We start from the raw sequence: 27,755 nt of genomic DNA on the forward strand, positions 1-27,755 counted from the left end.
TATAAACACCCCTATTTTTTCCACAGTGCAAGAAACAGAAAATCTGGTTACAGAGTGTAACATTTTAGGATTCAGTAGCATGTACAGAATGGTCTTTCAAAGAAAATTAATTTCCAATCCACTGCTCATAGCATCATGTCTGTTTCTTTTTTTTTAAAAAAAAAAAAAAGAAGGAAATAAAATGCAATGCATTATCTGTTGTACTAAATATTACCACCTGTATAACATTAACTTACCCCTTAGTTTGAAATTCTCAATTGTATCAAGTACAACATGTCCTGCCAGGCTTTCACCAGCATAGTACATTTCTCGGTCCAAACGTATGTCAAATTCACGGATGTAATCCATAGTGGGTTATTTAGTTTTACCATAGTACTTTGAGTTCACCACCTAAAATGAATATACATACAGTTATTATGCTCAGTTACGTACACATTTACAGATGAATAATTTGCTGTAGATTTTCTACTTTTTTGAAAGTAAATACCAAAATATTCTCATGTTGTTTGTTTTCTGCTCAGTTACCACACCCATATATATAAGGTGTTTCAAAAATGACCAGTATATTTGAAACGGCAATACAAACTAAACGAGCAGCGATAGAAATACACCGTTTGTTGCAATATGCTTGGGACAACAGTACATTTTCAGCCAGACAAACTTTCGAAATTACAGTAGTTACAATTGTCAACAACAGATGGCGCTGCGGTCTGGGAAACTCTATAGTACGATATTTTCCACATATCCACCATGCGTAGCAATAATATGGCGTAGTCTCTGAATGAAATTACCCGAAACCTTTGACAACGTGTCTGGCGGAATGGCTTCACATGCAGATGAGATGTACTGCTTCAGCTGTTCAATTGTTTCTGGATTCTGGCGGTACACCTGGTCTTTCAAGTGTCCCCACAGAAAGAAGTCACAGGGGTTCATGTCTGGCGAATAGGGAGGCCAATCTACGCCGCCTCCTGTATGTTTCGGATAGCCCAAAGCAATCACACGATCATCGAAATATTCATTCAGGAAATTAAAGACGTCGGCCGTGTGATGTGGCCGGGCACCATCTTGCATAAACCACGAGGTGTTCGCAGTGTCGTCTAAGGCAGTTTGTACCGCCACAAATTCACGAAGAATGTCCAGATAGCGTGATGCAGTAATCGTTTCGGATCTGAAAAATGGGCCAATGATTCCTTTGGAAGAAATGGCGGCCCAGACCAGTACTTTTGAGGATGCTGGGACGATGGGACCGCAACATGGGGCTTTTCGGTTCCCCATATGCGCCAGTTCTGTTTATTGACGAAGCCGTCCAGGTAAAAATAAGCTTCGTCAGTAAACCAAATGCTGCCCACATGCATATCGCCGTCATCAATCCTGTGCACTATATCGTTAGCGAATGTCTCTCGTGCAGCAATGGTAGCGGCGCTGAGGGGTTGCCGCGTTTGAATTTTGTATGGATAGAGGTGTAAACTCTGGCGCATGAGACGATACGTGGACGTTGGCGTCATTTGGACCGCAGCTGCAACACGGCGAACGGAAACCCGAGGCCGCTGTTGGATCACCTGCTGCACTAGCTGCACGTTGCCCTCTGTGTTTGCCGTACGCGGTCGCCCTACCTTTCCAGCACGTCCATCCGTCACGTTCCCAGTCCGTTGAAATTTTGCAAACAGATCCTTTATCCAGAATGAGATTTTCACTCTGCAGCGGAGTGTGCGCTGATATGAAACTTCCTGGCAGATTAAAACTGTGTGCTCGACCGAGACTCGAACTCGGGACCTTTGCCTTTCGCGGGCAAGCGCTCTACCAACTGAGCTACCGAAGCACGACTCACGCCCGGTACTCACAGCTTTACTTCTGCCAGTAATGTAGGAGACGAGGTACTGGCAGCAGTAAAGCTGTGAGTACCGGGCGTGAGTCGTGCTTCGGTAGCTCAGTTGGTAGAGCGCTTGCCCGCGAAAGGCAAAGGTCCCGAGTTCGAGTCTCGGTCGGGCACACAGTTTTAATCTGCCAGGAAGTTTCAGATCCTTTATTGTATCGCTTTTCGGTCCTTTGGTTATGTAGTGTCGGCAGACTTGCCAACACTACGCACACTAATTGAAAGAAGCGGCCAAGATGCACGCGCTAACTCACGAAGGATGGAGTGAGGTCTGAAACAGGAGACTTAATGAATGTGATAAAGAAAATACGTATCTTTGGAATATACTTAACTTTTAATACATCCTTGTATACATCGTTCTTGATGAGACATCTGGAGATTGTGGCGATACAAGTGACTCTTTATATACAAGCTATTTAAGGCTAATGGCGCCTTGCTAAGTCGTAGCCATTAACTTAGCTGAAGGCTATTCTAACTGTCTCTCGGCAAATGAGAGAAATGGCTTCGTCCGTATAGTTGCTAGCAACGTCGTCGTACAACTGGGGCGAGTGCTCGTACGTCTCTCGAGACCTGCCGTGTGGTGGAGCTCGGTCTGCGATCACACAGTGGCGACACGCGGGTCCGACATGTACTAATGGACCGCGGCCGATTTAAGCTACCACCTAGCAAGTGTGGTGTCTGGCAGTGACACCACAGGTTACATTAAAGCTCCGTTGAAAACTTCGTCTTGTTGCAACAACACTGTGTTCTAGGCGGCGGAATTCCAACACCAGAAAAATCCTAAGGAATAAACCATGTTGTCCACAGCACACTTGCACGTTGTGAACAGCACACGCTTACAGCAGAAAGACGACGTACAGAATGGCGCACCCACAGACTGCGTTGTCTTCTATATCTTTCACATCACTTGCAGCGCCATCTGTTGTTGAAAATTGTAACTACTGTAATTTCGAAAGTTTGTCCGCCTGAAAATGTACTGTTGTCCCAAGCATATTGCAAAAAACGGTGTATTTCTATCGCTGCTCGTTTAGTTTTTATTGCCGTTTCAAATATACCGGTCATTTTTGAAACACCCTATATATATATATATATATATATATATATATATATATATATATATATATATATATATATATATATATATATATATATTTTAAGTTGCCTTTGCAAGTTGCCTTTGCAGGTCTGTCTGTATGTGCAGGCTTTGATCTGGTGTTCACTAATGTGTTTACTAATTCACGAGGAAGGTTTTTGTATGCAATTTTTTAAATATTTTGTACAAACTGTCTGAATAATGATGAATTAAAGTTAAGATGTGAAAACAATTTCACTGCCATGTAGTGGCTCAGATTCAGTGTTACACTGTGGCTCCTCTTTCCCCAGTTAGATAACTGGTTATGGACACCAACTGATTGCAATCATTTCAGAAAAACTGCATAGCCAAGAAACATGTCAGTCCAAAACCTGTGGTTTTTTATTACTTTTGCATAGAGTAAAATGCAGTGTAGGATACAGCTTTACTTCATTTACAAAAAGAAAGTTTTGCTGTGGTGTAAGGGAAGGTGTCGTTGAGTGAGGATAAAATAGACAAAATTTCTAGTTCATATGATGAATGGCAGCTTGCACTAAATGTAGAAAAATGTAAGTTAATGTGAATGAGTAGGAAAAACAATCACATAACGTTTCAACACAGCTTTAGAAGTGGGCTACCGGAAATAGTCGCATCAATTAAATATCTAGGCGAATGTTGCAAAATGATATGAAATGGCATGAGCACATAATGACAGTAGTAGGGAAAGTGAATGATTGACTTCGATTTAGTGAGAGAATTTTAGGAAAGTGTAGTTCATCTGTGAAGGAGACCGTGTACAGAATACTAGCATGACCCATTCGTGAGTACTGTGCTAGTGTTTTGGATCCACACCAGGTCAGCTTCAAGCAAGACACAGAAACACCAGGTCATACTGAAAGAAGACATCAAATAAATTCATATGTGTACTGCTATATTTGTTACCAGAAGGTACGATAAGCATAAAATTATCATGGAGATGAATTCACATGGGAGATGAACTCAAATGGAAATCCCTCCAGGGACGACCTTTCCACGAAACACTACTGTGATAAAATTTAGAGAAGCGGCATCTGAAGTTGGCTGCAGAACAATTCTGTTGCCCCCAACTTACATTTCGTGTAAGGGTCATGAAGATAAGAGAAATCAGGGCTCGAACCTAGGCATATATAAAAGTCGTTTTTCCCTTGCTGTAATTGCGAGTGGAACAGGAATGGAAATCAAAATATCCATGGGTGTGCTGCCCGTCTATAGTGTCCAACGGGCACAATATTTCGGCGATCATACATGTCGCCATCATCAGGTGAACTGACGGACTGAGCTCCTGTGAACGTGCCGGCACGGAGATCCGTACGCTATGGCTGCTCAGAGCGAACTGGGTTCGGTCGCGGCGGCGGCCGATTTAAATACCCTCCGCCCGCGGCGCGCTCCCTCCGCCGTCCGCGCCCCGCGCCGCGGTCGCGCGGTGGAACAGATTGCGACGGCGTCTGAGATGACGTCGGTGTGATGGCTCTGTCCGCCGTGGTCGTCACAACTATACGTTTGCTCGATTTACTCTTGGTTAACCCAATCGCTGGTTCCCAAGCCTTGCTAAGATTATAGCCACAGTCACGGTTTATGAGGTCGTCATTGGTGCGAATTTCGATGGCGTCTCTAACAACGCTGTCCCAGTATCTCGACGTCTGTACCAGAATCCTCGTGCGGTCACACTCCATGGCGTGATTTTCCGACAAACAATGTTCAGCGACCGCCGACTTGCTCGGATACATCAGTCGAGTGTGCCTCTGGTGTTCACGGCATCGATCCTCGACGGTACGCATCGTCTGACCAATATACGACTTGCCACATTGACATGGAATCTGGTACACGCCGGCCTTCCTCAAACCGAGGTCATCTTTGGCGCTCCCCACCAGTGCACGAGTTTTATTTGGAGGACAAAACACAGTTCCGACCCGGTGTTTCTTCAGAATGCGGGCGATTTTCCCCGAGAGTGCGCCTGTGTATGGAATAAATGCAGTGCCTACCTCCTCCCTCGTGACTTCATCCATCTCAACAGGTTGTGCTGCAGTGGTTGGGCGGAGAGCACGTTGAATCTGCCACTCTGAGTACCCATTTTTTCGAAATACAGTTCTCAGATGTTCCAATTCCTGGGGTAGACTCTCTGCGTCAGAGATAGTGCGCGCCCTATATACTAGAGTTTTAGGTACCCCATTCCTTTGTGAAGGGTGGTGGCAGCTGTCTGCGTGCAAATACAGATCAGTGTGCGTTGTCTTCCGATACACCCCATGACCTAGGGTGCCGTCAGCCCTTCTCTTGACCAAGACGTCAAGGAAAGGTAATTTACCCTCCGTTTCAGTCTCCATAGTGAATTTGATGTTGGGGTGTATGGAGTTTAGATGTGTAAGGAAGTCAAGGAGTTTATCCATACCATGTGGCCAAATGACGAACGTGTCGTCCACGTAACGGAAAAAGCAAGTAGGTTTCCATACGGATGACGACAGGGCTTCCTCCTCGAAGTTCTCCATGTACAAATTCGCTACCACCGGTGAGAGTGGGCTACCCATGGCGACTCCCTCCGTTTGTTCGTAGTATTCTCCATTAAAAAGAAAATACGTGGAAGTCAAGACATGCCTAAAAAGTTCAGTGGTCTTCTCGTCAAACTTCTGACTAATCAATTCTAGTGACTCTCGCAGGTGTACCCTCGTGAACAAGGAAACGACGTCAAAACTCACCATGATATCTGACTCACCCAACGTGAAGCTATCAAGGCGTTTAACAAAATCCACGGAATTACGGATGTGATGAGGGCATTTACCCACATAAGGACTTAATATTCCCGTCAGGTATTTGGCCAACAAATATGTAGGTGCCCTGATGTTGCTGACAATGGGGCGTAATGGTACCCCCTCTTTGTGAACCTTCTGGAGTCCATATAGTCTAGGCGGTACCAGACCTTGGGGTAACAATTTCTTAGCGTCACCCTCCGGTAATTCTGTGTCCTTGAGAAGCGACCTCGTCTTGTTCTCCACCTTCTTTGTAGGGTCAACGCTGATCTTCCGGTAGGAATCGTCATTTAGCAGGCTCTGCATCTTATCAGTGTAGTCCTTATGGGAGACAACAACTGTAGCATTGCCTTTGTCAGCCGGTAAGACAACAATTTCAGAGCGCTTCCTCAGATCACGAATGGCCGCCCTCTCTTTACTAGTGATATTTGACTTAATCGGCTTGGATTTCGTCAACGCACGACAGGTTTCACGACGTATTTCCTCAGCTGATTCAGGCGGAAGTCGAGCTGCAACCTGTTCAACAGCACTAACAATTTCTGCGACCGGAGTGAACTTGGGGGTGGGAGCGAAGTTGAGACCTTTCTGCAAAACCGAGACCGCATCATCACTTAACACCATGCCACTCAAATTGATGACAGTCTTGCCCGGAACCTGCAGAGATGGTTTGTCAAGGAGACGTGAGAACTTAGCTGTTTGACGTCCCGTTGCTTTCTTTTGGGCGGAATCAGCTGCAACCCAGGTGACACCATCAATCCAATCCCAGGAAAAAGAAGTGAAATTACTAGCCAGTTGCAAATGTAGTTTGAGTAATTCCTGTGAGATAAACTCAAGGCTCCGGCGGGTGAATTGCACTCTCTCACGTACCAATGCGAGGCTGGCTCGTTTCTTGATTCTCTTATTTGCTGCAGAATCGATGTGATGCATAACCTTAGCAAAATTTGGAAAAACATTCTCGGAACGACATCTCTTTAGAAAGGCAAGAGTACTTAGCAAACGACATCTACGGTGGCGCAACTTTTCAAATTTCTTCATGCTGCGATACATCTCCTCCCCATAAAGGTGTATGATGTGATTCTTGAGTTTCTCCCGGCGTATTTGATAATCAAAATATCCACGGGTGTACTGCCGGTCTACAGTGTCCAACGGGCACAATATTTCGGCGATCATACATGTCGCCATCATCAGGTGAACTGACGGACTGAGCTCCTGTGAACGTGCCGGCACGGAGATCCGTACGCTATGGCTGCTCAGAGGGAACTGGGTTCGGTCGCGGCGGCGGCCGATTTAAATACCCTCCGCCCGCGGCGCGCTCCCTCCGCCGTCCGCGCCCCGCGCCGCGGTCGCGCGGTGGAACAGATTGCGACGGCGTCTGAGATGACGTCGGTGTGATGGCTCTGTCCGCCGTGGTCGTCACAACTATACGTTTGCTCGATTTACTCTTGGTTAACCCAATCGCTGGTTCCCAAGCCTTGCTAAGATTATAGCCACAGTCACGGTTTATGAGGTCGTCATTGGTGCGAATTTCGATGGCGTCTCTAACAACGCTGTCCCAGTATCTCGACGTCTGTACCAGAATCCTCGTGCGGTCATCCTCCATGGCGTGATTTTCCGACAAACAATGTTCAGCGACCGCCGACTTGCTCGGATACATCAGTCGAGTGTGCCTCTGGTGTTCACGGCATCGATCCTCGACGGTACGCATCGTCTGACCAATATACGACTTGCCACATTGACACGGAATCTGGTACACGCCGGCCTTCCTCAAACCGAGGTCATCTTTGGCGCTCCCCACCAGTGCACGAGTTTTATTTGGAGGACAAAACACAGTTCCGACCCGGTGTTTCTTCAGAATGCGGGCGATTTTCCCCGAGAGTGCGCCTGTGTATGGAATAAATGCAGTGCCTACCTCCTCCCTCGTGACTTCATCCATCTCAACAGGTTGTGCTGCAGTGGTTGGGCGGAGAGCACGTTGAATCTGCCACTCTGAGTACCCATTTTTTCGAAATACAGTTCTCAGATGTTCCAATTCCTGGGGTAGACTCTCTGCGTCAGAGATAGTGCGCGCCCTATATACTAGAGTTTTAGGTACCCCATTCCTTTGTGAAGGGTGGTGGCAGCTGTCTGCGTGCAAATACAGATCAGTGTGCGTTGTCTTCCGATACACCCCATGACCTAGGGTGCCGTCAGCCCTTCTCTTGACCAAGACGTCAAGGAAAGGTAATTTACCCTCCGTTTCAGTCTGCACAGTGAATTTGATGTTGGGGTGTATGGAGTTTAGATGTGTAAGGAAGTCAAGGAGTTTATCCATACCATGTGGCCAAATGACGAACGTGTCGTCCACGTAACGGAAAAAGCAAGTAGGTTTCCATACGGATGACGACAGGGCTTCCTCCTCGAAGTTCTCCATGTACAAATTCGCTACCACCGGTGAGAGTGGGCTACCCATGGCGACTCCCTCCGTTTGTTCGTAGTATTCTCCATTAAAAAGAAAATACGTGGAAGTCAAGACATGCCTAAAAAGTTCAGTGGTCTTCTCGTCAAACTTCTGACTAATCAATTCTAGTGACTCGCAGGGGTACCCTCGTTAACAAGGAAACGACGTCAAAACTCACCATGATATCTGACTCATCCAACCTGAAGCTATCAAGGCGTTTAACAAAATCCACGGAATTACGGATGTGATGAGGGCATTTACCCAAATAAGGACTTAATATTCCCGTAAGATATTTGGCCAATAAATACACTCCTGGAAATGGAAAAAAGAACACATTGACACCGGTGTGTCAGACCCACCATACTTGCTCCGGACACTGCGAGAGGGCTGTACAAGCAATGATCACACGCACGGCACAGCGGACACACCAGGAACCGCGGTGTTGGCCGTCGAATGGCGCTAGCTGCGCAGCATTTGAGCACCGCCGCCGTCAGTGTCAGCCAGTTTGCCGTGGCATACGGAGCTCCATCGCAGTCTTTAACACTGGTAGCATGCCGCGACAGCGTGGACGTGAACCGTATGTGCAGTTGACGGACTTTGAGCGAGGGCGTATAGTGGGCATGCGGGAGGCCGGGTGGACGTACCGCCGAATTGCTCAACACGTGGGGCGTGAGGTCTCCACAGTACATCGATGTTGTCGCCAGTGGTCGGCGGAAGGTGCACGTGCCCGTCGACCTGGGACCGGACCGCAGCGACGCACGGATGCACGCCAAGACCGTAGGATCCTACGCAGTGCCGTAGGGGACCGCACCGCCACTTCCCAGCAAATTAGGGACACTGTTGCTCCTGGGGTATCGGCGAGGACCATTCGCAACCGTCTCCATGAAGCTGGGCTACGGTCCCGCACACCGTTAGGCCGTCTTCCGCTCACGCCCCAACATCGTGCAGCCCGCCTCCAGTGGTGTCGCGACAGGCGTGAATGGAGGGACGAATGGAGACGTGTCGTCTTCAGCGATGAGAGTCGCTTCTGCATTGGTGCCAATGATGGTCGTATGCGTGTTTGGAGCCGTGCAGGTGAGCGCCACAATCAGGACTGCATACGACCGAGGCACACAGGGCCAACACCCGGCATCATGGTGTGGGGAGCGATCTCCTACACTGGCCGTACACCACTGGTGATCGTCGAGGGGACACTGAATAGTGCACGGTACATCCAAACCGTCATCGAACCCATCGTTCTACCATTCCTAGACCGGCAAGGGAACTTGCTGTTCCAACAGGACAATGCACGTCCGCATGTATCCCGTGCCACCCAACGTGCTCTAGAAGGTGTAAGTCAACTACCCTGGCCAGCAAGATCTCCGGATCTGTCCCGCATTGAGCATGTTTGGGACTGGATGAAGCGTCGTCTCACGCGGTCTGCACGTCCAGCACGAACGCTGGTCCAACTGAGGCGCCAGGTGGAAATGGCATGGCAAGCCGTTCCACAGGACTACATCCAGCATCTCTACGATCGTCTCCATGGGAGAATAGCAGCCTGCATTGCTGCGAAAGGTGGATATACACTGTACTAGTGCCGACATTGTGCATGCTCTGTTGCCTGTGTCTATGTGCCTGTGGTTCTGTCAGTGTGATCATGTGATGTATCTGACCCCAGGAATGTGTCAATAAAGTTTCCCCTTCCTGGGACAATGAATTCACGGTGTTCTTATTTCAATTTCCAGGAGTGTATGTAGGTGCCCTGATGTTGCTGACAATGGGGCGTTATGGTACCCCCTCTTTGTGAACCTTCGGGAGTCCATATAGTCTAGGCGGTACCGGACCTTGGGGTAACAATTTCTTAGCGTCACCCTCCGGTAAATCTGCGTCCTTGAGAAGCGCCCTCGTCTTGTTCTCCACCTTCTTTGTAGGGTCAACGCTGATCTTCCGGTAGGAATCGTCATTTAGCAGGCTCTGCATCTTATCAGTGTAGTCCTTATGGGAGACAACAACTGTAGCATTGCCTTTGTCAGCCGGTATGACAACAATTTCAGAGCGCTCCCTCAGATCACGAATGGCCGCCCTCTCTTTACTGCTGATATTTCACTTCATCGGCTTGGATTTCGTCAACGCATGACAAATTTCACGACGTATTTCCTCGGCTGATTCTGGCGGAAGTCAAGCTGCAACCTGTTCAACAGCACTAACAATTTCTGCGACCGGAGTGAACTTGGGGGTGGGAGCGAAGTTGAGACCTTTCTGCAAAACCGAGACCGCATCGTCACTCAACACCATGCCACTCAAATTGATGACAGTCTTGCACGGAACCTGCAGAGATGGTTTGTCAAGGAGACGTGAGAACTTAGCTGTTTGACGTCCCGTAGCCTTCTTATGGGCGGAATCAGCTGACACCCAGGTGACACCACCAATCGAATCCCAGGAACAAGAAGTGAACTTACTAGCCAGTTGCAAATGTAGTTTGAGTAATTCCTGTGACTGTCGCTATAATCTTAGCAAGGCTTGGGAACCAGCGATTGGGTTAATCAAGAGTAAATCGAGCAAACGTATAGTTGTGACGACCACGGCGGACAGAGCCATCACACCGACGTCATCTCAGACGCCGTCGCAATCTGTTCCACCGCGCGACCGTGGCGCGGGGCGCGGACGGCGGAGGGAGCGCGCCGCGGGCGGAGGGTATTTAAATCGGCCGCCGCCGCGACCGAACCCAGTTCGCTCTGAGCAGCCATAGCGTACGGATCTCCGTGCCGGCACGTTCACAGGAGCTCAGTCCGTCAGTTCACCTGATGATGGCGACATGTATGATCGCCGAAATACTGTGCCCGTTGGACACTATAGACCGGCAGTACACCCGTGGATATTTTGATTATCAAATACGCCGGGAGAAACTCAAGAATCCCAGGAATGGAAATGACAAGGTACTCTCTGCCATGCACCATCCGGTGTCTTGCAGACTATGTATGTAATTGCAGATGTATGTTGACGACGAGTGATTTTCGAGGTGTATTGCCAAAACAGATAAAACGCAGACTTTTACAACCATGTCATCCACGGGCGTAAACAATGTGTATCACAGATGGGTGACTATGGAGGCTACTAATACTATTGTCAAGTTTAATAGCCGCAGCTGGAACTTAATGACCTTCCTTCATCACTTCTATGAAATATCTGACGAAATTCTCGACCTTGTGGGCCCCTATGATCAATTTGAGTCCAGTCAGCTGTACCCAGTCACTCATGATGACAGAAATCACGACTGAGACATGGACGTGTTGTGTCTACATTTCTGCAAGCGCGAATGCATAGGCTGATGTCACACAGCAGGCGCAGCGGAGTGTTCAGTGACAGCTGGCGGTGTAGTGTACATCACCGCAAAGTGCTAAAAATAAAGTAATGAAGACAAAAAAAAAAAAAACACTGATGGCTACGATTTTATGATTTACGCACAGAAAATGTCGTTTGTTATTACGCTAAAAGGAGTTAGCTTGCAGTACATTAGGCGATGTATTTTTCGGTACTTGTGGTATAGGTACGTCCAAACTTTGTCTGTTTCCTTTTTTTTTAATTTTTTCATTCTCTAGGTGGAGCAGGCTAGCTCCTGAAAACCTTGGTCAGAACCGGGGGGGGGGGGGGGGGGCTGCAAATCATTTTTATTTTAATTCTGGGGCAATATGTCCTAGACCAAAAACTGGAAGCCTGGTTAATGTAAAAGTGTATTTCAGAATGAGATTTTCACTCTGCAGCGGAGTGTGTGCTGATGCTGATATGGACTTCCTGGGAGATTAAAATTGTGTGCCGGACCGAGACTCGAACTCGGGATCTTTGCCTTTCACGGGCAAATGCTCTGCCAACTAAGCTACCCAAGCACGACTGACAACCCCTCCTCACAGCTTTAATTCCGCCAGTACCTCGTCTCCTACCTTCCAAACTTCACAGAAGCTCTTCTGCGAACCTAGCAGAACTAGCACTCCTGGAAGAAAGGATACTGCGGAGACATGACTTAGGTTAGGTTAGGTTAGGTTGGCAGAGCACTTGCCCGCAAAAGGCAAAGATCCCAAGTTTGCGTCTTGGTCCAGCACACAGTTTTAATCTGCTAGCAAGTTTCATTCAAAATGGTTCAAATGGCTCTGAGCACTATGGGACTTAACAGCTGAGGTTATCAGTCCCCTAGAACTTAGAACTACTTAAACCTAACTAACCTAAGGACATCATACACATCGATGTCCTAGGCAGGATGCGAACCTGCGAGCGTAGAGGTCGTGCGGTTCCAGACTGAAGCGCCTAGAACCGCTCGGCCACAACGGCCGGCCAGGAAGTTTCATGAAAGTGTATTTGTTTATGAGACACTATCTGATCAACAACATTCCGTGGACACCTCTACGTAACGCAAATTCGCCACTAGGTGTCACGAGAGGGAACCCCCCGCCTCCGGTATAAAATTTTGTTATCATTAGAGATCAGTAACAGCAGAATGGGTTGGTCAGGAGAGCTGAGTAAATTAGAACGTGGACTAGTCATTGCACGTCGCGTGAGTAATAAATCAACCGGCCACTGTGACCAAGTGGTTCTAGGTGCTTCACTCCGGAACCGCGCTGCTGCTACTGTCGCAGGTTCGAATCCTGCCTTGGGCATGGATGTGTGTGATGTCATTAGGTTAGTTAGGTTTAAGTAGTCTAGGGGACTGATGACCTCAGATGTTAAATCCCATGGTGCTTTGGGCCATTTGAACCATTTTGAAGTAATAAATCCATCAGGGACATTTCTTCCGTCCTAAAGCTGTCCAAATCGACTGTTGATGATGTGATTTTGATGTGAAAATGTGAAGGAAGAACCACTGATAAAACAAGACAAGGCAAATCTCGTGAACAGACCGACGGGGGCCGTCGAGCATTGTGGCGGATGGTTGTGAGAAATCGCATGAAATCGGCGGAAGGAATCAATCGTGAGTTGGAGAATACTGCAAACAATCCAGTTAGCACACTGAATTTGTGTATGGAGTTGAAAATAATGGGATACAATGGTCGATTAGCTCTTCATAAGCCACACATTTCCGTAGCCAATCCCAAGCGACTCTAGAAATTGTCTAAAGAGTGACTCCACTAGTCAGTGGATAACTGGAAATGATTTGGAATGATACATCATATTATACCCTGTGACAATCCGATGTAAGAGCTTGGGTTTGTCAAATCCTCAGAGAACATTATCTGCCATCATGTGTATAGACTACAGTGAAACACAGAGTAGGTGGTGTTATGGTATGGGAGTGTCTTTCGTGGTTCTGGTGTGGTCCCATTACTGCCATTAATAAAACGCTAAATGCGGAAGAATACGAACACACTTTACAGCATTGTGTACTGTGTACAACAGAGGTACAGTTCGGCAATGATGAGTGAATCAACATACAATGCACCATGTTATAAAGCAACATCTGTGAAGCCATTGTTTGTGGACAATAACATTCCAGGAATGGACTGATTTACCCAAAGTCCCGATCTGAAGCCAATGGAACTGCTTTGGGATGAGCCAGAACGTCGACATCGCTCATGAACACAACGTCCAACACACTAGCTTTTGTGGTTTTGGCTGTTGTCGACGAGGTGGCTGCCACTCCTCTACAGACATTTGGACACCCCATTGAAAGTGTTCCCAGCAGGGTTCAAACCATTATAAAGGCGAAGGATGGATACACGTCATATTAATTTTCACTGGTTGGTTTCCTTATCAGATGGTGTATATAGAGTATAAAACCGATGAGCTGCTCGCCGTGTGTAGTGTACCTGTGTGGCTAGAAACTGCAGGCCGCTTCTTGCAGGTAAGGATGAGTAGAATGGTGTGCCTTCCATTGCCTAGAAGCCGTTGGAAAATGGAGAAAGCGAACTCAACCTCAGAATTTCAAACAAGAATATTGACAAAAAAATAGTGTCATTGAAAATAGCTCTCAAAGCAGAACATTTTGTTACTAATAATTTGTTTTATATTTTCAGTTATTTCCTCAAAAACATCAAGAAACTCTTCTGGTAACGCGCCACATCTCACCATTCAACCGAACCGAACAGAAACTGTTGACGCTAAGCAACTTAACTTTCATTTCCTCGCTGTTATCGTCATCACTCATGTATAACAAGAAGCGTTTTAGTGATTCATTGTCAGAGTTTTCAGTAGTGTATGTTATTCGTTCAATAGTGGCATATTATAACGAAGAAGCATTTGGTGTGCTTATAGTACATGGAGAATATCACCAAGTACAGCAGGTTTATGCAGAGAGGTATTAAGGTCGACCATGCATACCACGACATTTTTTCGACGATCGGAGGCTATGATGTTCAGGTGCAGAATCGTAACAAGCGTGTCAGAAGGCGTGTTAGAAAGGTCAGAGATATAATTTTTCTGCAATTTATCTCAACACAAATCTTTCTACGCGAATAATAACGGGGCATTAATAGGCTGAGCAGAAGTACCACCTGGAGAATTCTACATACTTGTTTACGTCTTTATCACATTTACAACAATATTCATCACCCAGGTGTCGCCTTCTGCTACAGATTTGTAAATAAAATCTTGACTTCGTGACTCATACGGTGGACTGACGAAGCCACTTTATAATCTACACTACTGGCCATTACAATTGCTATATCACGAAGATGACGTTCTAAAGACGCGAAATTTAACCGACAGGAAGAAGATGCTGTGATACGTAAATGATTAGCTTTTCAGAGCATTCACACAAGGTTGGCGCCGGTGACGACACCTACAACGTGCTGACATTAGGAAAGTTTCCAACCTATTTCTCATACACAAACAGCAGTTGACCGGCGTTGCCTGGTGAAAAGTTATTGTGATGCCTCGTGTAAGGAGGAGAAATGCGTACCATCACGTTTCTGACTTTGATAAAGGTCGGATTGTAGCCTATCGTGCTTGCGGTTTATCGTATCGCGACATTGCTGCTCCCGTTGGTCGAGATCCAATGACTGTTAGCAGAATATGGAATCGATGGGTTCAGGAGGGTAATACGGAACGCCGTGCTGGATCCCAACGGCCTCGTATCACTAGCAGTCGAGATGACAGGCATCTTATCCGCATGGCTGTAACGGATCGTGCAGCTACGTCTCGATCCCTGAGTCAACAGATGGGGACGTTTGCAAGACAACAACCATTTGCACGAACAGTTCGATGACGTTTGCAGCAGCATGGACTGTCAGCTCGGAGACCATGTCTGCGGTTACCCTTGACGCTGCATCACAGACAGCAGCACCTGCGATGGTGTACTCAACGACGAACCTGGGTGCACGAATGGCAAAACGTCATTTTTTGGGATGAATCCAGGTTCTGTTTACAGCATCATGATGGTCGCATCCGTGTTTGCCGACATCGCGGTGAAGGCACATTGGAAGCGTGAATTCGTCATCGCCATACTGACGTATCACCCGGCGTGATGGTATGGGGTGCCATTGGTTACACGTCTCGGTCACTTCTTGTTCGCGTTGACGGCACTTTGAACAGTGGACGTTACACTTCAGATGTGTTACGATCCGTGGCTCTACCCTTCATTCGATCCCTGCGAAACCCTACATTTCAGCAGGATAATGCACGACCGCATGTTGCAGGTCCTGTACGGGCCTTTCTGGATACAGAAAATGTTCGAGTGCTGCCCTGGCCAGCACATTCTCCAGATCTCTCACCAATTGAAAACGTCTGGTCAATGGTGACCGAGAAAGTGGCTCGTCACAATACGCCAGTCACTACTCTTGATGAACTGTGGTATCGTGTTGAAGCGGTTTGGGCAGCTGTACCTCTACACGCCATCCAAGCTCTGTTTGACTCAATGCCCAGGCTTATCAATGCCGTTATTACGGCCAGTGGTGGTTGTTCTGGGTACTGATATCTCAGGATCTGTGCACCCAAATTGCGTGAAAATGTAATCACGTGTCAGTTCTAGTATAATATATTTGTCCAATGAATACCCGTTCATCATCTGCATTTCTTCTCGGTGTAGCAATTTTAATGGCCAGTAGTGTAATTGCGAGTTAAGTATCCACAGCGCTCTCTGTTGATTAGTAGAAAGCTATCAATGGTTACGTCAGCAAGGCAACCAGCACATTCGGAGCATAACTACTTGTGTATTCATCCATGGGAAAGTTGTGGGACCTATTTTTTTTATGAAGAATGACATGATGAGCGATACTCTGAATTTCTACAATTTACTATGACACAGTTGCCAGAAGATGTTGCAACAGCAATATGGTTGCCATCGTCGTTACAGTAATATCGGTGTCCAGAACATTTTTCCTTGATGGCCAGGCATAATTCAATTCAGGTTTTATCAGGTCGATGGCATGGTAGTGGAGGGTCAGCAACTTGAAACCTGTGGTAGCCAGATTAAAATCCTGTTCATTATTTCTCCTAGGTACAGTTCGTAGATATTAAGTATCAGTATCGTCATACAATAGGAGATGACATTAAAGACCGAAACTGCGAAGCATATGATATCTCCCTTAGATGACGAGATACTTCAGGGTAGTCAGTATTCGTAAAGGCAGGCACTGCTGAGCTTAGAAATAGGCGAAAAGCATTTTAAACACCTATTGCTGTAAGCCTAAACTGAAAAAAGTGATACTTTCTAATAATTTGTTGTGTTCAATCAGTAAATAAAGTTTGTTCAAATTTAAAAGCACATCTATTACCCTAAAATTTTTTCTTTGCTGTCCTTAATCATTTCTAGAATCGTTAGCACCAGGAACAATTTTTTATATCACCGAAACGGTGCAAAATAATAAAACAACATTTTTGAAATAAAGATTTGAGAGCTCTTTCCAAAGGTACTAACTTTTCACACGTTACCACTTGAAATTCTGAAGTTAGTCTCGTTTTCTCCATTTTATAGCAGCCTGCAGGCAATATTAATTTCACCATTCTGTCTGCTTTTATCAGTTCGCCTAATACGCATTTTACACGAAAAAGGTCGGACGCCGATATGCAAGAAAACATGTCTGTGCGCGTGGTCTGGATCAAGCTTTGCCGGCCGAAGTGGCCGCGCGGTTCTGGCGCTGCAGTCTGGAACCGCGAGACCGCTACGGTCGCAGGTTCGAATCCTGCCTCGGGCATGGATGTGTGTGATGTCCTTAGGTTAGTTAGGTTTAACTAGTTCTAAGTTCTAGGGGACTAATGACCTCAGCAGTTGAGTCCCATAGTGCTCAGAGCCATTTGAACCATTTGATCAAGCTTTACATGTCCGTGTGGATTAATTGTTATGGTTGAGGTTGAGTGGGAGAGATTTCTGACCAACAGCGATGGCGGTTTCCTGAAATTAAGTTACTCAGAGGACGTGAAACAAAGCCAGCAGCAGTTTTCAAGAGAGGGCCGATTTAAGAACGTGTTTGAATTTCATTTGGCGTCTCTTCCCGCTTTCCCATGTATACTTCCACTCGTCTCAGTTTTCGTTACTAATTTTGGTACACATTGTGTTCAAAATTTGCACTCTGGTGCCTCTCTCAGCCCCCAAGCTGTCGCTTGTATCACCTGGAACTTAATCTGACCGTGTTTCAAGGCCAGGACAGTGTGTTCGATTCGTTGCAAGACATCGTTACGGAAATTTAATTGCAATCGAAAGCCAGTCTTCATTGAAGAGGACAGTAAAACTATGACGACTTAGTTCATAACTCAATTATTAGGCTGAAAACATGTTCCTGTTATCAGAAGCAGGCACGAGCTTCAAAAACTGAATATCCTCGGCTATGTTATAAGTTGCATGTCTTTGATTACCAAGGAGAATGCTTTAGCACGACGCAAATAGTGTTGATATCATGTAATGTGAATTAAAAATTGTTTAAAGAGAGCAACATGGTCCTATGAACTATTCCTTTGTTTGTTTTCAACAACACATCGAGTTTATAGTGCGGTGGGCATCCAAGGAACTTACGTGGTGGACTACCCACTTAACTGGCGCCAAACGTGAGGGTGTATGTGTGATGGTATGAGTTTCAATTTCATAGTTTTCCTCTTGATCTATTGTAATAACAGATTACGACCAAGGATATTAAGGGCATGACGAAGTACTCCCTTTAGTATAGATGTTGTTAGTGGAGAAGAACATTGTCTTCCAAGGAGATAATGTCGCACTTAAGTGAAATGTTTATCACTTCTGTCACGCGTGACTATATAGACCATGCGGTTGTATTCCGAAATACTTCTCGATTCCGTAAAATTACTTTACTTGTTTCACGCCACCATAACAAGATTAACAAGAGCTAATGTTCTTGCCGACTGTACTGTTTCATTGTTGAGATGATGGCCATAAATGATAACATGGAACATATTTTCTAATGTTACGATTCTGGGGTTGTCAGGGATCGGTAATGTAAATCCATCGTCTTGAAAATTGGAATGCAATTGGAAGCATACGATTAGATTGAAATAACGCAGTATAACAGCCTGGTCTCTTCTCCGCCAATGCATATTAGATATTCAGAGAAATTTTGTGCTTATCACGGTTCAGGAAGTTGCGTTCAAAGAACGGTCATTACGTAGCTTCGTTGCATACAAATCTCACGTTTTACTACGAATTTCCTACGCCATCATGTACTATGCAAAATTTTTAGCGCAGTTCTGTTTTTCTAAGATTGATAATGGAAATAAACAACTACAAGCTTTCAAGCTTATGTATAGTCTACATCTACAACTAGATCTACACTGTCCAGCACAGTAATATGACCCCCTGTTAAAAGCATGAATAAACCACCTTGCAGTCCGAAAACAAAGGAAGTAGGTTACAGTACACTTGTTCGCCCACTGCTTAAATACTGCTCACCGGTGTGGGATTCCTACCAGATAGGGTTGATAGAAGAGATAGAGAAGATCCAACGGAGAGCAGCGCGCTTCGTTACAGGATCATTTAGTAATCGCGAAAGCGTTACGGAGATGATAGATAAACTCCAGTGGAAGACTCTGCAGGACAGACGCTCAGTAGCTCGTTACGGGCTTTTGTTGAAGTTTCGAGCACATACCTTCACCGAGGAGTCAAGCAGTATATTGCTCCCTCCTACGTATATCTCGCGAAGAGACCATGAGGATAAAATCAGAGAGATTAGAGCCCACACAGAGGCATACCGACAATCTTTCTTTCCACGAACAATACGAGACTGGAATAGAAGGGAGAACCGATAGAGGTACTCAAGGTACCCTCCGCCACACATCGTCAGGTGGCTTGCGGAGTATGGACGTAGATGTAGATGTAGATGCAAAGCAGATCGCTGCGGTACGTATAATAAGAGAATCAGTGAGGCTGTGGAAGGTACGGACGGGGATCTGGAGCCACATCGACTACAGCGCTGTGGCTAGCTGCGCTAGGTTTATCGGTTGAGGCCCATGGCTCGTAAAGCCCGATCGAGCTGGTACAACAGATTCTGGATTAGGTTTAGACTGGGGAGTCTGGTGGCCAGGGGAGTACGATAAACTTATCCTGGCGATCTTCGAACCACGTACGTACACTGTGAGCTGTGTAACACATTGTAGTGTCCTGCTGCTAGATGCCACAGTGCTGTGGAAAAACAAACTACATAAAGGAGTGGAGATGGTCTCCAAGCACAGATGCATACTTGTGTTGATCCATTGTGCCTTACAGAATGACGAGGGAATGTTACGAAAACATTCCCCGGACCATAACGCTTCCTCCTCTGGCCTGGACCCTTCCGATGATTGTTGCATGAGCATACATGCAAGGGTCATCGGTCCGATGGAGCATAAAACGTGATTCGTCTGAAAAGGTCACCTGTTGCCACATATTGGGCATCCAGTTGTGGTAATCGCGTGCAAATTCAAGTCTTCGTTGCCGATGAGCAGCAGTCAGCATGGGTGCGTGGAGAAGTTGCCTGCTGCGAAGGTTATACGCAGCAACGTCCGCTGTAACACTGTTTCTAGTGCCTTTGTTCATCTGGGCGGTGAATTACTCAACAGTTGCACGTCTATTCGCCCGTACACATCTCTGCACAGCCGTGGTTCACCCCTGCCATCTATAGCTCGTGGTGCAGAACAGGTGCCTCGGCGCCAGTTTTGGATAGGGCCATTTTGCCACTTCACCCACGGTGGTACGTGAACAGTTTAGAAACCTAATTGTTTCGGAAATGCTTCCACCCTTGGCCCAAAAGCCAACGAGTGTGCCCTTTTGCAAATCAGATAAATTTCTCCGTTTCCGCATTTTGACGACTGCACTATTTTCCGTATCCTTCCAACACGCTTTGTATAGCCTATGGTCTGGCACCGTTTGCCGATAGGTGGCGACAAAAGCAAGTAGCGGTCGAAAGAAACAGATCTCAGTTAGCTCGGACCTCGGTCAACATAACCTCATTCAAACATTAGTCGATTTGTGTCTGTATGATAAAGTTGTTCTTGATTGAAAATGCGGGAGAGGTTACTGTTTTATTTCAATATGAAGAAAACAGCGGCTGAGTCTCAACGAATGCTCTCAAGTATGTAGGGTAAGGACGCTATTGGTGAAACAACGTGTCGTGAGTGGTTTCAACGCTTCAAGAACAGTGGTTTTAACGTCATAGACCGGCATTGTAATGGAAGAGAGCATGTTTTCGATGATGCAGAATTGGAGACATTGCTGAGTGAAGACTCTCGTCAAACTCAAGAAGAATTGGCACGATTGGTGGGATTGACACAGCAAGCCATTTCAAAACGTCTCAAGGCTATGGGCATGATTCAGAAAGAAGGAACTTGGGTCCCGTGTGAGCTGAAACCAAGAGACGTTGAACGGCGTTTATGTGTTTGTGAACAGTTGCTTCAGAGGTAAAAACGGAAGGGATTTCTGCATCGCATTGTGACTGGGGACGAAAAATGGGTTCATTAAGATAACCACAAACGCTAAAAATCATGGGGATGTCCCGGTTATGCTTCCACGTCGACGGCCGAACCGAACATTCACGGCTCCAAGATCATGCTGTGCATTTGGTGGGACCAGTTCGGCGTCGTATACTATGAGGTGTTAAAACCAAGTGAAACAATCAAAGGTGCTCGTTATCGAACGCAGTTAATGCGTTTTAGCAGAGCATTAAAAGACAAATGGCCGCAATACAGTGAGAGGCACGATAAAGTGATTTTGCAGCACGACAACGCTCGACCCCACGTTGCGGAAGAGGTCAACACGTACTTGGAAATGTCAAAATGGGGAGTCTTATCCCATCCGCTGTATTCTCCAGACATTGCTCCCTCTGACTATCATCTGTTTAGATCAATGACGCATGGCCTGGCTGACCAGCACTTCCGATCTCACGAAGAAGTTACAAATTGGATCGATTCGTGGATCACTTCAAAAGATGAACAATTTTTTCGACGCGGGATTCGTACACTGCCCGAATGGTGGGAGAAAGCAGTGGCCAGCGATGGAAAATACTTTGAATGATACATGTGTAACCAATTTGTTTCATCAAAGCCTCAAATGTTGGGGGAAAACGGCGGAAACAAAGTTGTACACCTTCTACTAATATGAGGTAACAAACGACTGTCATAGCAGATCTTTTTGAAGGAAGATTAAGCTTCAGAGCGCACGTCTGTTGGTTTTCTGTCAGTACAAAATTGTTAAGGCTTTCATGTCCACTTGTTGACAAACTCTATATTAGTTTCTGTCGCGGGTTCTTCGGCCGACGTTCGTCTGATGATTTTTCTGAAGTTTCGCCAGTGCGAGTGACTGGCATTGTCAAAGCTTCACCTTCCATTCACCACTGGCAATGGAGGGTGAAGCTCTGACAATGCCAGCCACTCGTGCTGGCGAAACGTCAGTAAAATCATCAGACGCACGTCGGCCGAAGAACCCGGGACAAAAGCCAATAGGCAGTTTTTCTGTCAGTGTTATCGAAACTTCTTTGATTAGTCTTCTTGATAGTTTTCACATAAAAAGGTATGAAATAACTGTCATATGTCATTAAATTTTTACTGGTCAGGTAATTTTGCATAAATTTTGTCTCGTGTGTACATTACCTGTAAGTGGGGCTCCTACTCGATGACAGTCTGCAGCAAACATGCAACATGTTCACTGTTATTATCCTTGATAGGCCGATGTTTCGACATTTCTGAAATTCTTTGGAGACGTTCTCATTAACTGATGAAAATTCTCATCCCGCTGCCGGGGCGAAGCAATACTCTGAAAATAAAGAAAACAGTTAAATGCAACAGTGACTACAATCCAGTTACATTAAGGTAAAAATGCATAGCATACCACCACATATGGCAAAGACTGTTGAGCATAACAGTTAAGAACGATGTCGTAGACAATAACAATTCAGCACTAGATACCTCTTGCAATAAAAGTCATGTAATGATGGGTGTGACCTGAATGCAAAGATACGACATACAGAAAAAATGAAGTTTCGTATGTGAGTTTATGAACTAGTTTTAGTTTTTTCCGACATAGTGTTCATTCATTTGATGCATTTGATAGAAAAACATTTATTTTAACTTCGTAGAAGTGTTCCACCTGCTCGTTCAACCACTATTTCATTGGCTCTTAAATCTAGGTGCAAATCCGCCCCTTAAATGAATTTGTGGTAAAAGCTTTACGTTATTACATTGCTCAAGTTCCAAATTTCTCAACTAATTTTCAGATAATAAATTAGCATAAAACTGAATCTCCAAAATGCAAGTAATTCTAAGGAATTGTAAACTATGTTTAACATAGGATATTTTTCAGCTGCTTGCGTGAGGCTCCCCACACGAATGAGCTTGCAACTTGAGAGCCAGCCCATATCGGTGGTCTAGCTGCCTGACCACCTGCAAAGAATATTCGATGCACAGAAAGTCGACCATTCACGGGATAACCGTACCTGCTGCCAAAAAATTAGACACGGTTCGTTAGTCCATTGGTACAAGGGGAAATCACTGCAAGCTAAGACAGGATTCGATATTTCTAGATTTCCGAAAACCATTTGAAACGGTGTTCCACTGCAGACTGTTAACGAAGGTACGAGTATGTGGAATATGTTCACAGACATGCGAGTGGCTCCAAGACGTCGTAAGTAATAGAACATAGTACGTTGTCCTCGATAGCGAGAGTTCATTAGAGACAAAGGTATCGTCAGGAGTGTCCCAGGAAAGTGTGATAGGACCGTTATTACTTTCTGTATACGTAAATGATCCGATGGACATGGTGGGGAGTAAGCTGAAGTTGTCTGCTGATGATGTTGTATAGTTCGGAAAGATGGCGAAGTTTAGTAACTACAGGAGGATACAAAATGACACAGTTAAAATTTCTAGTTGGAGGGATTAATGGCAGCTGGCTCTAAATGTAGAAAAAATGCAAATTAATGCTCATGAGTAGGAAAAACAAATTCGTAATGTTCGGATACAGCATTAGTAGTGTCCTTGACACAGTCATGTCTAAATATCTGGCGTAACGTTGCAAAGCGATATGAAATGGAATGAGCATGTGAGGATTGTGGTAGGGAAGGCCCTGTCCCATTCTCTTCTCAACCATTGTTTTCCTTTCATGCCCTTCGATTCTTATAACTGTCGTCTAGTTTCTGTGCAAGTTGTAAAGCACGTGCTTTCTTTGTAACTCTTCCCTTTCTATTACCTTCAACTTCATTTCCCTTGTACACCGTCTCTATATATTACTTCCGCATTTCAGCTTTCCCTTCTTTGCTTAGAACTGGTTTTCCATCTGAGCTCTTGATATTCATGCGACTGCTTCTCCTTTCTCCAAAGACTCTTTAATTTTACCATAGTTATACACGGTTCCATAGGCATACGTTCATCCTCTAGCCACTCATGCTTAGCAATTTTGCCCTTCCTAATAATCTCATTTTTCAGACGTTTGTATTTCCTTTCGCCTGATTCATTTGCTGTTTTTTATATTTTCTCCCTTCATCAATTAAATTCAATATCTCTTGTGTTATTCGAGAATTTCTACTAGACCTTGTCTTTTTACCTATTTGAGCCCCTGAAGCCTTCATTATTTCATCCCACAAAACTCTCCATTGGTCTTGTACTGTATTCTTCTCGGTATTTTCAGTCAATCGTTGCCTAAAGCTCGCTTTGAAATTCTCGACGACCTCTGGTTCTTTCAACTTAAACAGATCAACCTCATCAATTTCCTATCTTTTTGCAAATTCTTCCACTTTAATCTACAGTTAATAAACAATAAATTATGGTGAGAGTTCACATCTGCCCTTGGAAATATCCCTCAGTTTAAAATCTGGCTGCGAAATTTTTGTCTTACCGATATAGTGGGTGAATCATCTAAAATTTGCATCGGAGATGGAAATTGCTATTGATGTGCCTTTTTTAAAGAATGGATCGGTAGTTATGGGCTCGTATATTGTAATAATACTTAAAAAGTGTACTTTTTGTGCAAACATACACGTTTATAAATTGAGCAATGCCTATTGACATTAACAAACTAAAAGTAGTGTAAATTAGAATATCAGTGGCGTTTGTTGCTGGATTCTAGCGCGAGTCGTTAACGACATATCATATATTGTAAAGTTTCCACATCGACACTGGTTTGCGCCATTTAACCTGCGTAGTTGCTATGTACGATGTTGTTATGTCTGCTTGTGTGTTCTTTGAGTGCATTGCTATTTGTTAGTCAGTGTGTGACAGTCCAAACAGTTGGTCGTGAGTGGACGATGGAATTTACCAATGAAGGAAAAGACGACATGCTCACGGTGTATGGAGAGTGTAGGAAGAATACAGTTCGTTTATGTACGGTGTATACGGCAAGATATCCCAATAGACGTCAAGCATCTCGGCAGTTGTCTGCCAACCTCGTCAACCAGTTACGTGAAAGTGGTAGTGTAGCACCTAGGCCGGCCGGGGTGGCTGAGCGGTTCTAGGCGCTACAGTCTGGAACCGCGCGACCGCTACGGTCACAGGTTCGAATCCTGCCTCGGGCATGGATGTGTGTGATGTCCTTAGGTTAGTTAGGTTTAAGTAGTTCTCAGTTCTAGGGGACTGATGACCTCAGAAGTTTAGTCCCATAGTGCTCAGAGCCATTTTTGTAGCACCTAGACAACGTAATAGGACACAAATGACGGAAATGCATGGAAACGATTATGAGAATCGTGCTAACTTCTGTACATGGGCATTAACACAGGATACTCCAGATATATTCATTATCTTGTTCAGTAATGAAGCCAAGTTTACCAAGCATGGCAAGGTAAACCGCCGAAACCTGCAATTATTAGCCTGTTGACAATCCCCGTTGGCGTCGTTTCGTGGAACGTCAGCGTCCATGGACTGTAATTGTGTGGTGTGGGATTGTGAATCATCAGCTCAAAGGCCCGTTTTTCATAGACTGAACACTGAACGCGCACAAGTACTGCAGTCTTCTAACTGACCATCTTCCACGGAAGCTAGAAGAACGTTCCTCTGCAGACTAGGAGGAACCTGTGGAACCAACATGATGTTTGTCCAGCCCATACTGTGGGAAGTACTACAGAATGTCTTCACGAATTGTTTCCAGATCGTTGGATAGGACTCAGAGGATCTATACCTTGACAGGACCGTTCCCCAGATTTTTGACGCCTTTAGACTTTTCTTCTGTGGGGAAAGCTGGAACACGCCTCTACAACGACGTATACTGCAGCATGCTCGGACATATCTGCTGAAATGCTAGCATGTGTGCAGCAGTAGTTCCATACCGGACTGGAAGCGTGTACTGCCGTTGGCTGTGCTCATTTTGAACACAAACTGTGATGGTCAACAGTCTCGTTACTGGTCAGAATCGACATAACTAGTGTGTGCTACCACAGGTATTGTACAAGTGGCGGCGTGGAAGATTTTCAAAATACGTTCTCTGATAAACGACTCGCACTAGAAATGGTTCAAATGGCTCTGAGCACTATGGGACTTAACATCTGAGGTCATCATCCCTCTAGAACTTAGAACTACTTAAACCTAACTAACCTAAGGACATCACACACATCCATGTCCGAGGCAGGATTCGAACCTGCGACCGTAGCGGTCGCACGGTTCCAGACTGAAGCGCCTAGAACCTCTCGGTCACACATGCCTGCGACTCGCACTAGAATCTTGCAGCAAACACCACTGACATTCTAATTTACCCTACTTTTAGTTTATTAATAACAATTGGCATTGTTCCATTTAAAAGTATATGTTTGCACAAAAATACATTTTCTAACAAAGGAACCTCCCCATCGCACCCCCCTCAGATTTAGTTATAAGTTGGCACATTGGATAGGCCTTGAAAAACTGAACACAGATCAATCGAGAAAACAGGAAGAAGTTGTGTGGAACTATGAAAAAAAAAAAAATAAGCAAAATGTACAAACTGAGTAGTCCATGCGCAAGATAGGCAACATCAAGGATAGCGTGAGCTGAGGAGCGCAGTGGTCCCGTGGTTAGCGTGAGCAGCTGCGGTACAATAGGTCCTTGGTTCAAGTCTTCCGTGGGATGAAAAGTTTACTTTCTTTATTTTCGCAAAGTTATGATCTTTCCGTTCGTTCATTGACGTCTCTGTTCACTGTAATAAGTTTAGTGTGTGTTTTGTGACCGCACCGCAAAACCGTGCAATTAGTAGACGAAAGAACGTGCTTCTCCAATGGGAACCGAAAACATTTGATCGCAAGGTCATACGTCAACCGATTCCTCCACAGGAAAATACGTCTGATATATTCTATACGACACTGTTGACGGCATGTGCGTCACATGACAGGAATATGTTGTCGACCCACCTAACTTGTACACTTAGCGAATAGGTAAAAAGATTCTTCTACCTTGCCCGATTTAGGTTTTCTTGTGGATGTGATAATCACTCCTAACAAAGTGATGAAAACATATGAGTTTGTCACATAAACTGCAACAAATGAATGCAACAGTTTCACAGTCGCACAGTTTTCCCTGTGCTCTGTCAAAAAATATGTTTTTAACGTTTTCAAATTTTTTCCGCGTGTAGACCGTCAACTCCTGCATATGTCCAAGCAAATTTGAATATGTCCTGGAATTTTGGAGAGCGAAGTTGATTATGTGTGAGTGCCCGAACTTTGATAATTAACACACGATCACGTAAACAATACTGCTCTGTGTACCTGTGCAGCTTCGCAAAATAATTGTCTGAAAATAAAAAATTAAACTTTTCTCTTGAGGGAATACTTGAACTCTGGACCTCTCGTTTCTCAGCTGCTCACGCTAACCACGGGACCACGGCGCTCATGAGCTCTGACTACCCTTGATGTTGCCTATCTTGCACATGGACTACTCAGGTTGTATATTTTGCTTATTTTTTTCATAGTTCCACACAACTTCTTCCTGTTTTCTCTATTGATCTGTGTTCATTTTTCAAGGCCTATCCACTGTGCCAACTTATAACTAAATCTGAGGGGGTTGCGATGGGGAGGTTCCCTTGTAAGTAGTATTACAATCTGTTGATTCGCTAACAATGCGAGCCCTGACTACCAATCCATTCTGTGAACACCGCACATCAATAGCACTTTCCATTTCCACAATATTTGCGGTACACGTTTAAGCTGACTGACCCTGTATAATCAGTCTGGAATCACCCATTGTCTTCATGTCTTCTCCACATATACATCCTCCTTTCGTGATTCTTAAACAAAGTGTTACCAAAAATTAAATTATGCTCTG

General features: G+C 45.3%; 1 protein-coding gene and 1 non-coding gene across 3 annotated transcripts in view; both read right to left on the reverse strand.

Moving 5' to 3' along the window:
- Window positions 1–27,755, reverse strand: part of LOC126249760 (arrestin domain-containing protein 2-like) — a 240,966-nt gene that overhangs the window by 123,870 nt on the left and 89,341 nt on the right. For both annotated transcript variants that reach the window (XM_049951450.1, XM_049951449.1), the window contains exons 2-3: window positions 22,134–22,296; window positions 237–390 (exon numbers count right to left, since the gene is read on the reverse strand). In XM_049951450.1, coding sequence (XP_049807407.1) covers window positions 237–348 — 112 coding nt within the window. In that variant the 5' untranslated portion in view covers window positions 349–390; window positions 22,134–22,296. The remainder of the gene's footprint in view (window positions 1–236; window positions 391–22,133; window positions 22,297–27,755) is intronic.
- On the reverse strand, window positions 1,746–1,820 carry Trnas-cga (transfer RNA serine (anticodon CGA)). Its single transcript has one exon. It is a non-coding gene; the product is annotated as a tRNA-Ser (tRNA).

Source organism: Schistocerca nitens, chromosome 3, assembly GCF_023898315.1.
Source record: "Schistocerca nitens isolate TAMUIC-IGC-003100 chromosome 3, iqSchNite1.1, whole genome shotgun sequence".
Classification (NCBI taxonomy): Eukaryota; Metazoa; Arthropoda; class Insecta; order Orthoptera; family Acrididae; genus Schistocerca; species Schistocerca nitens.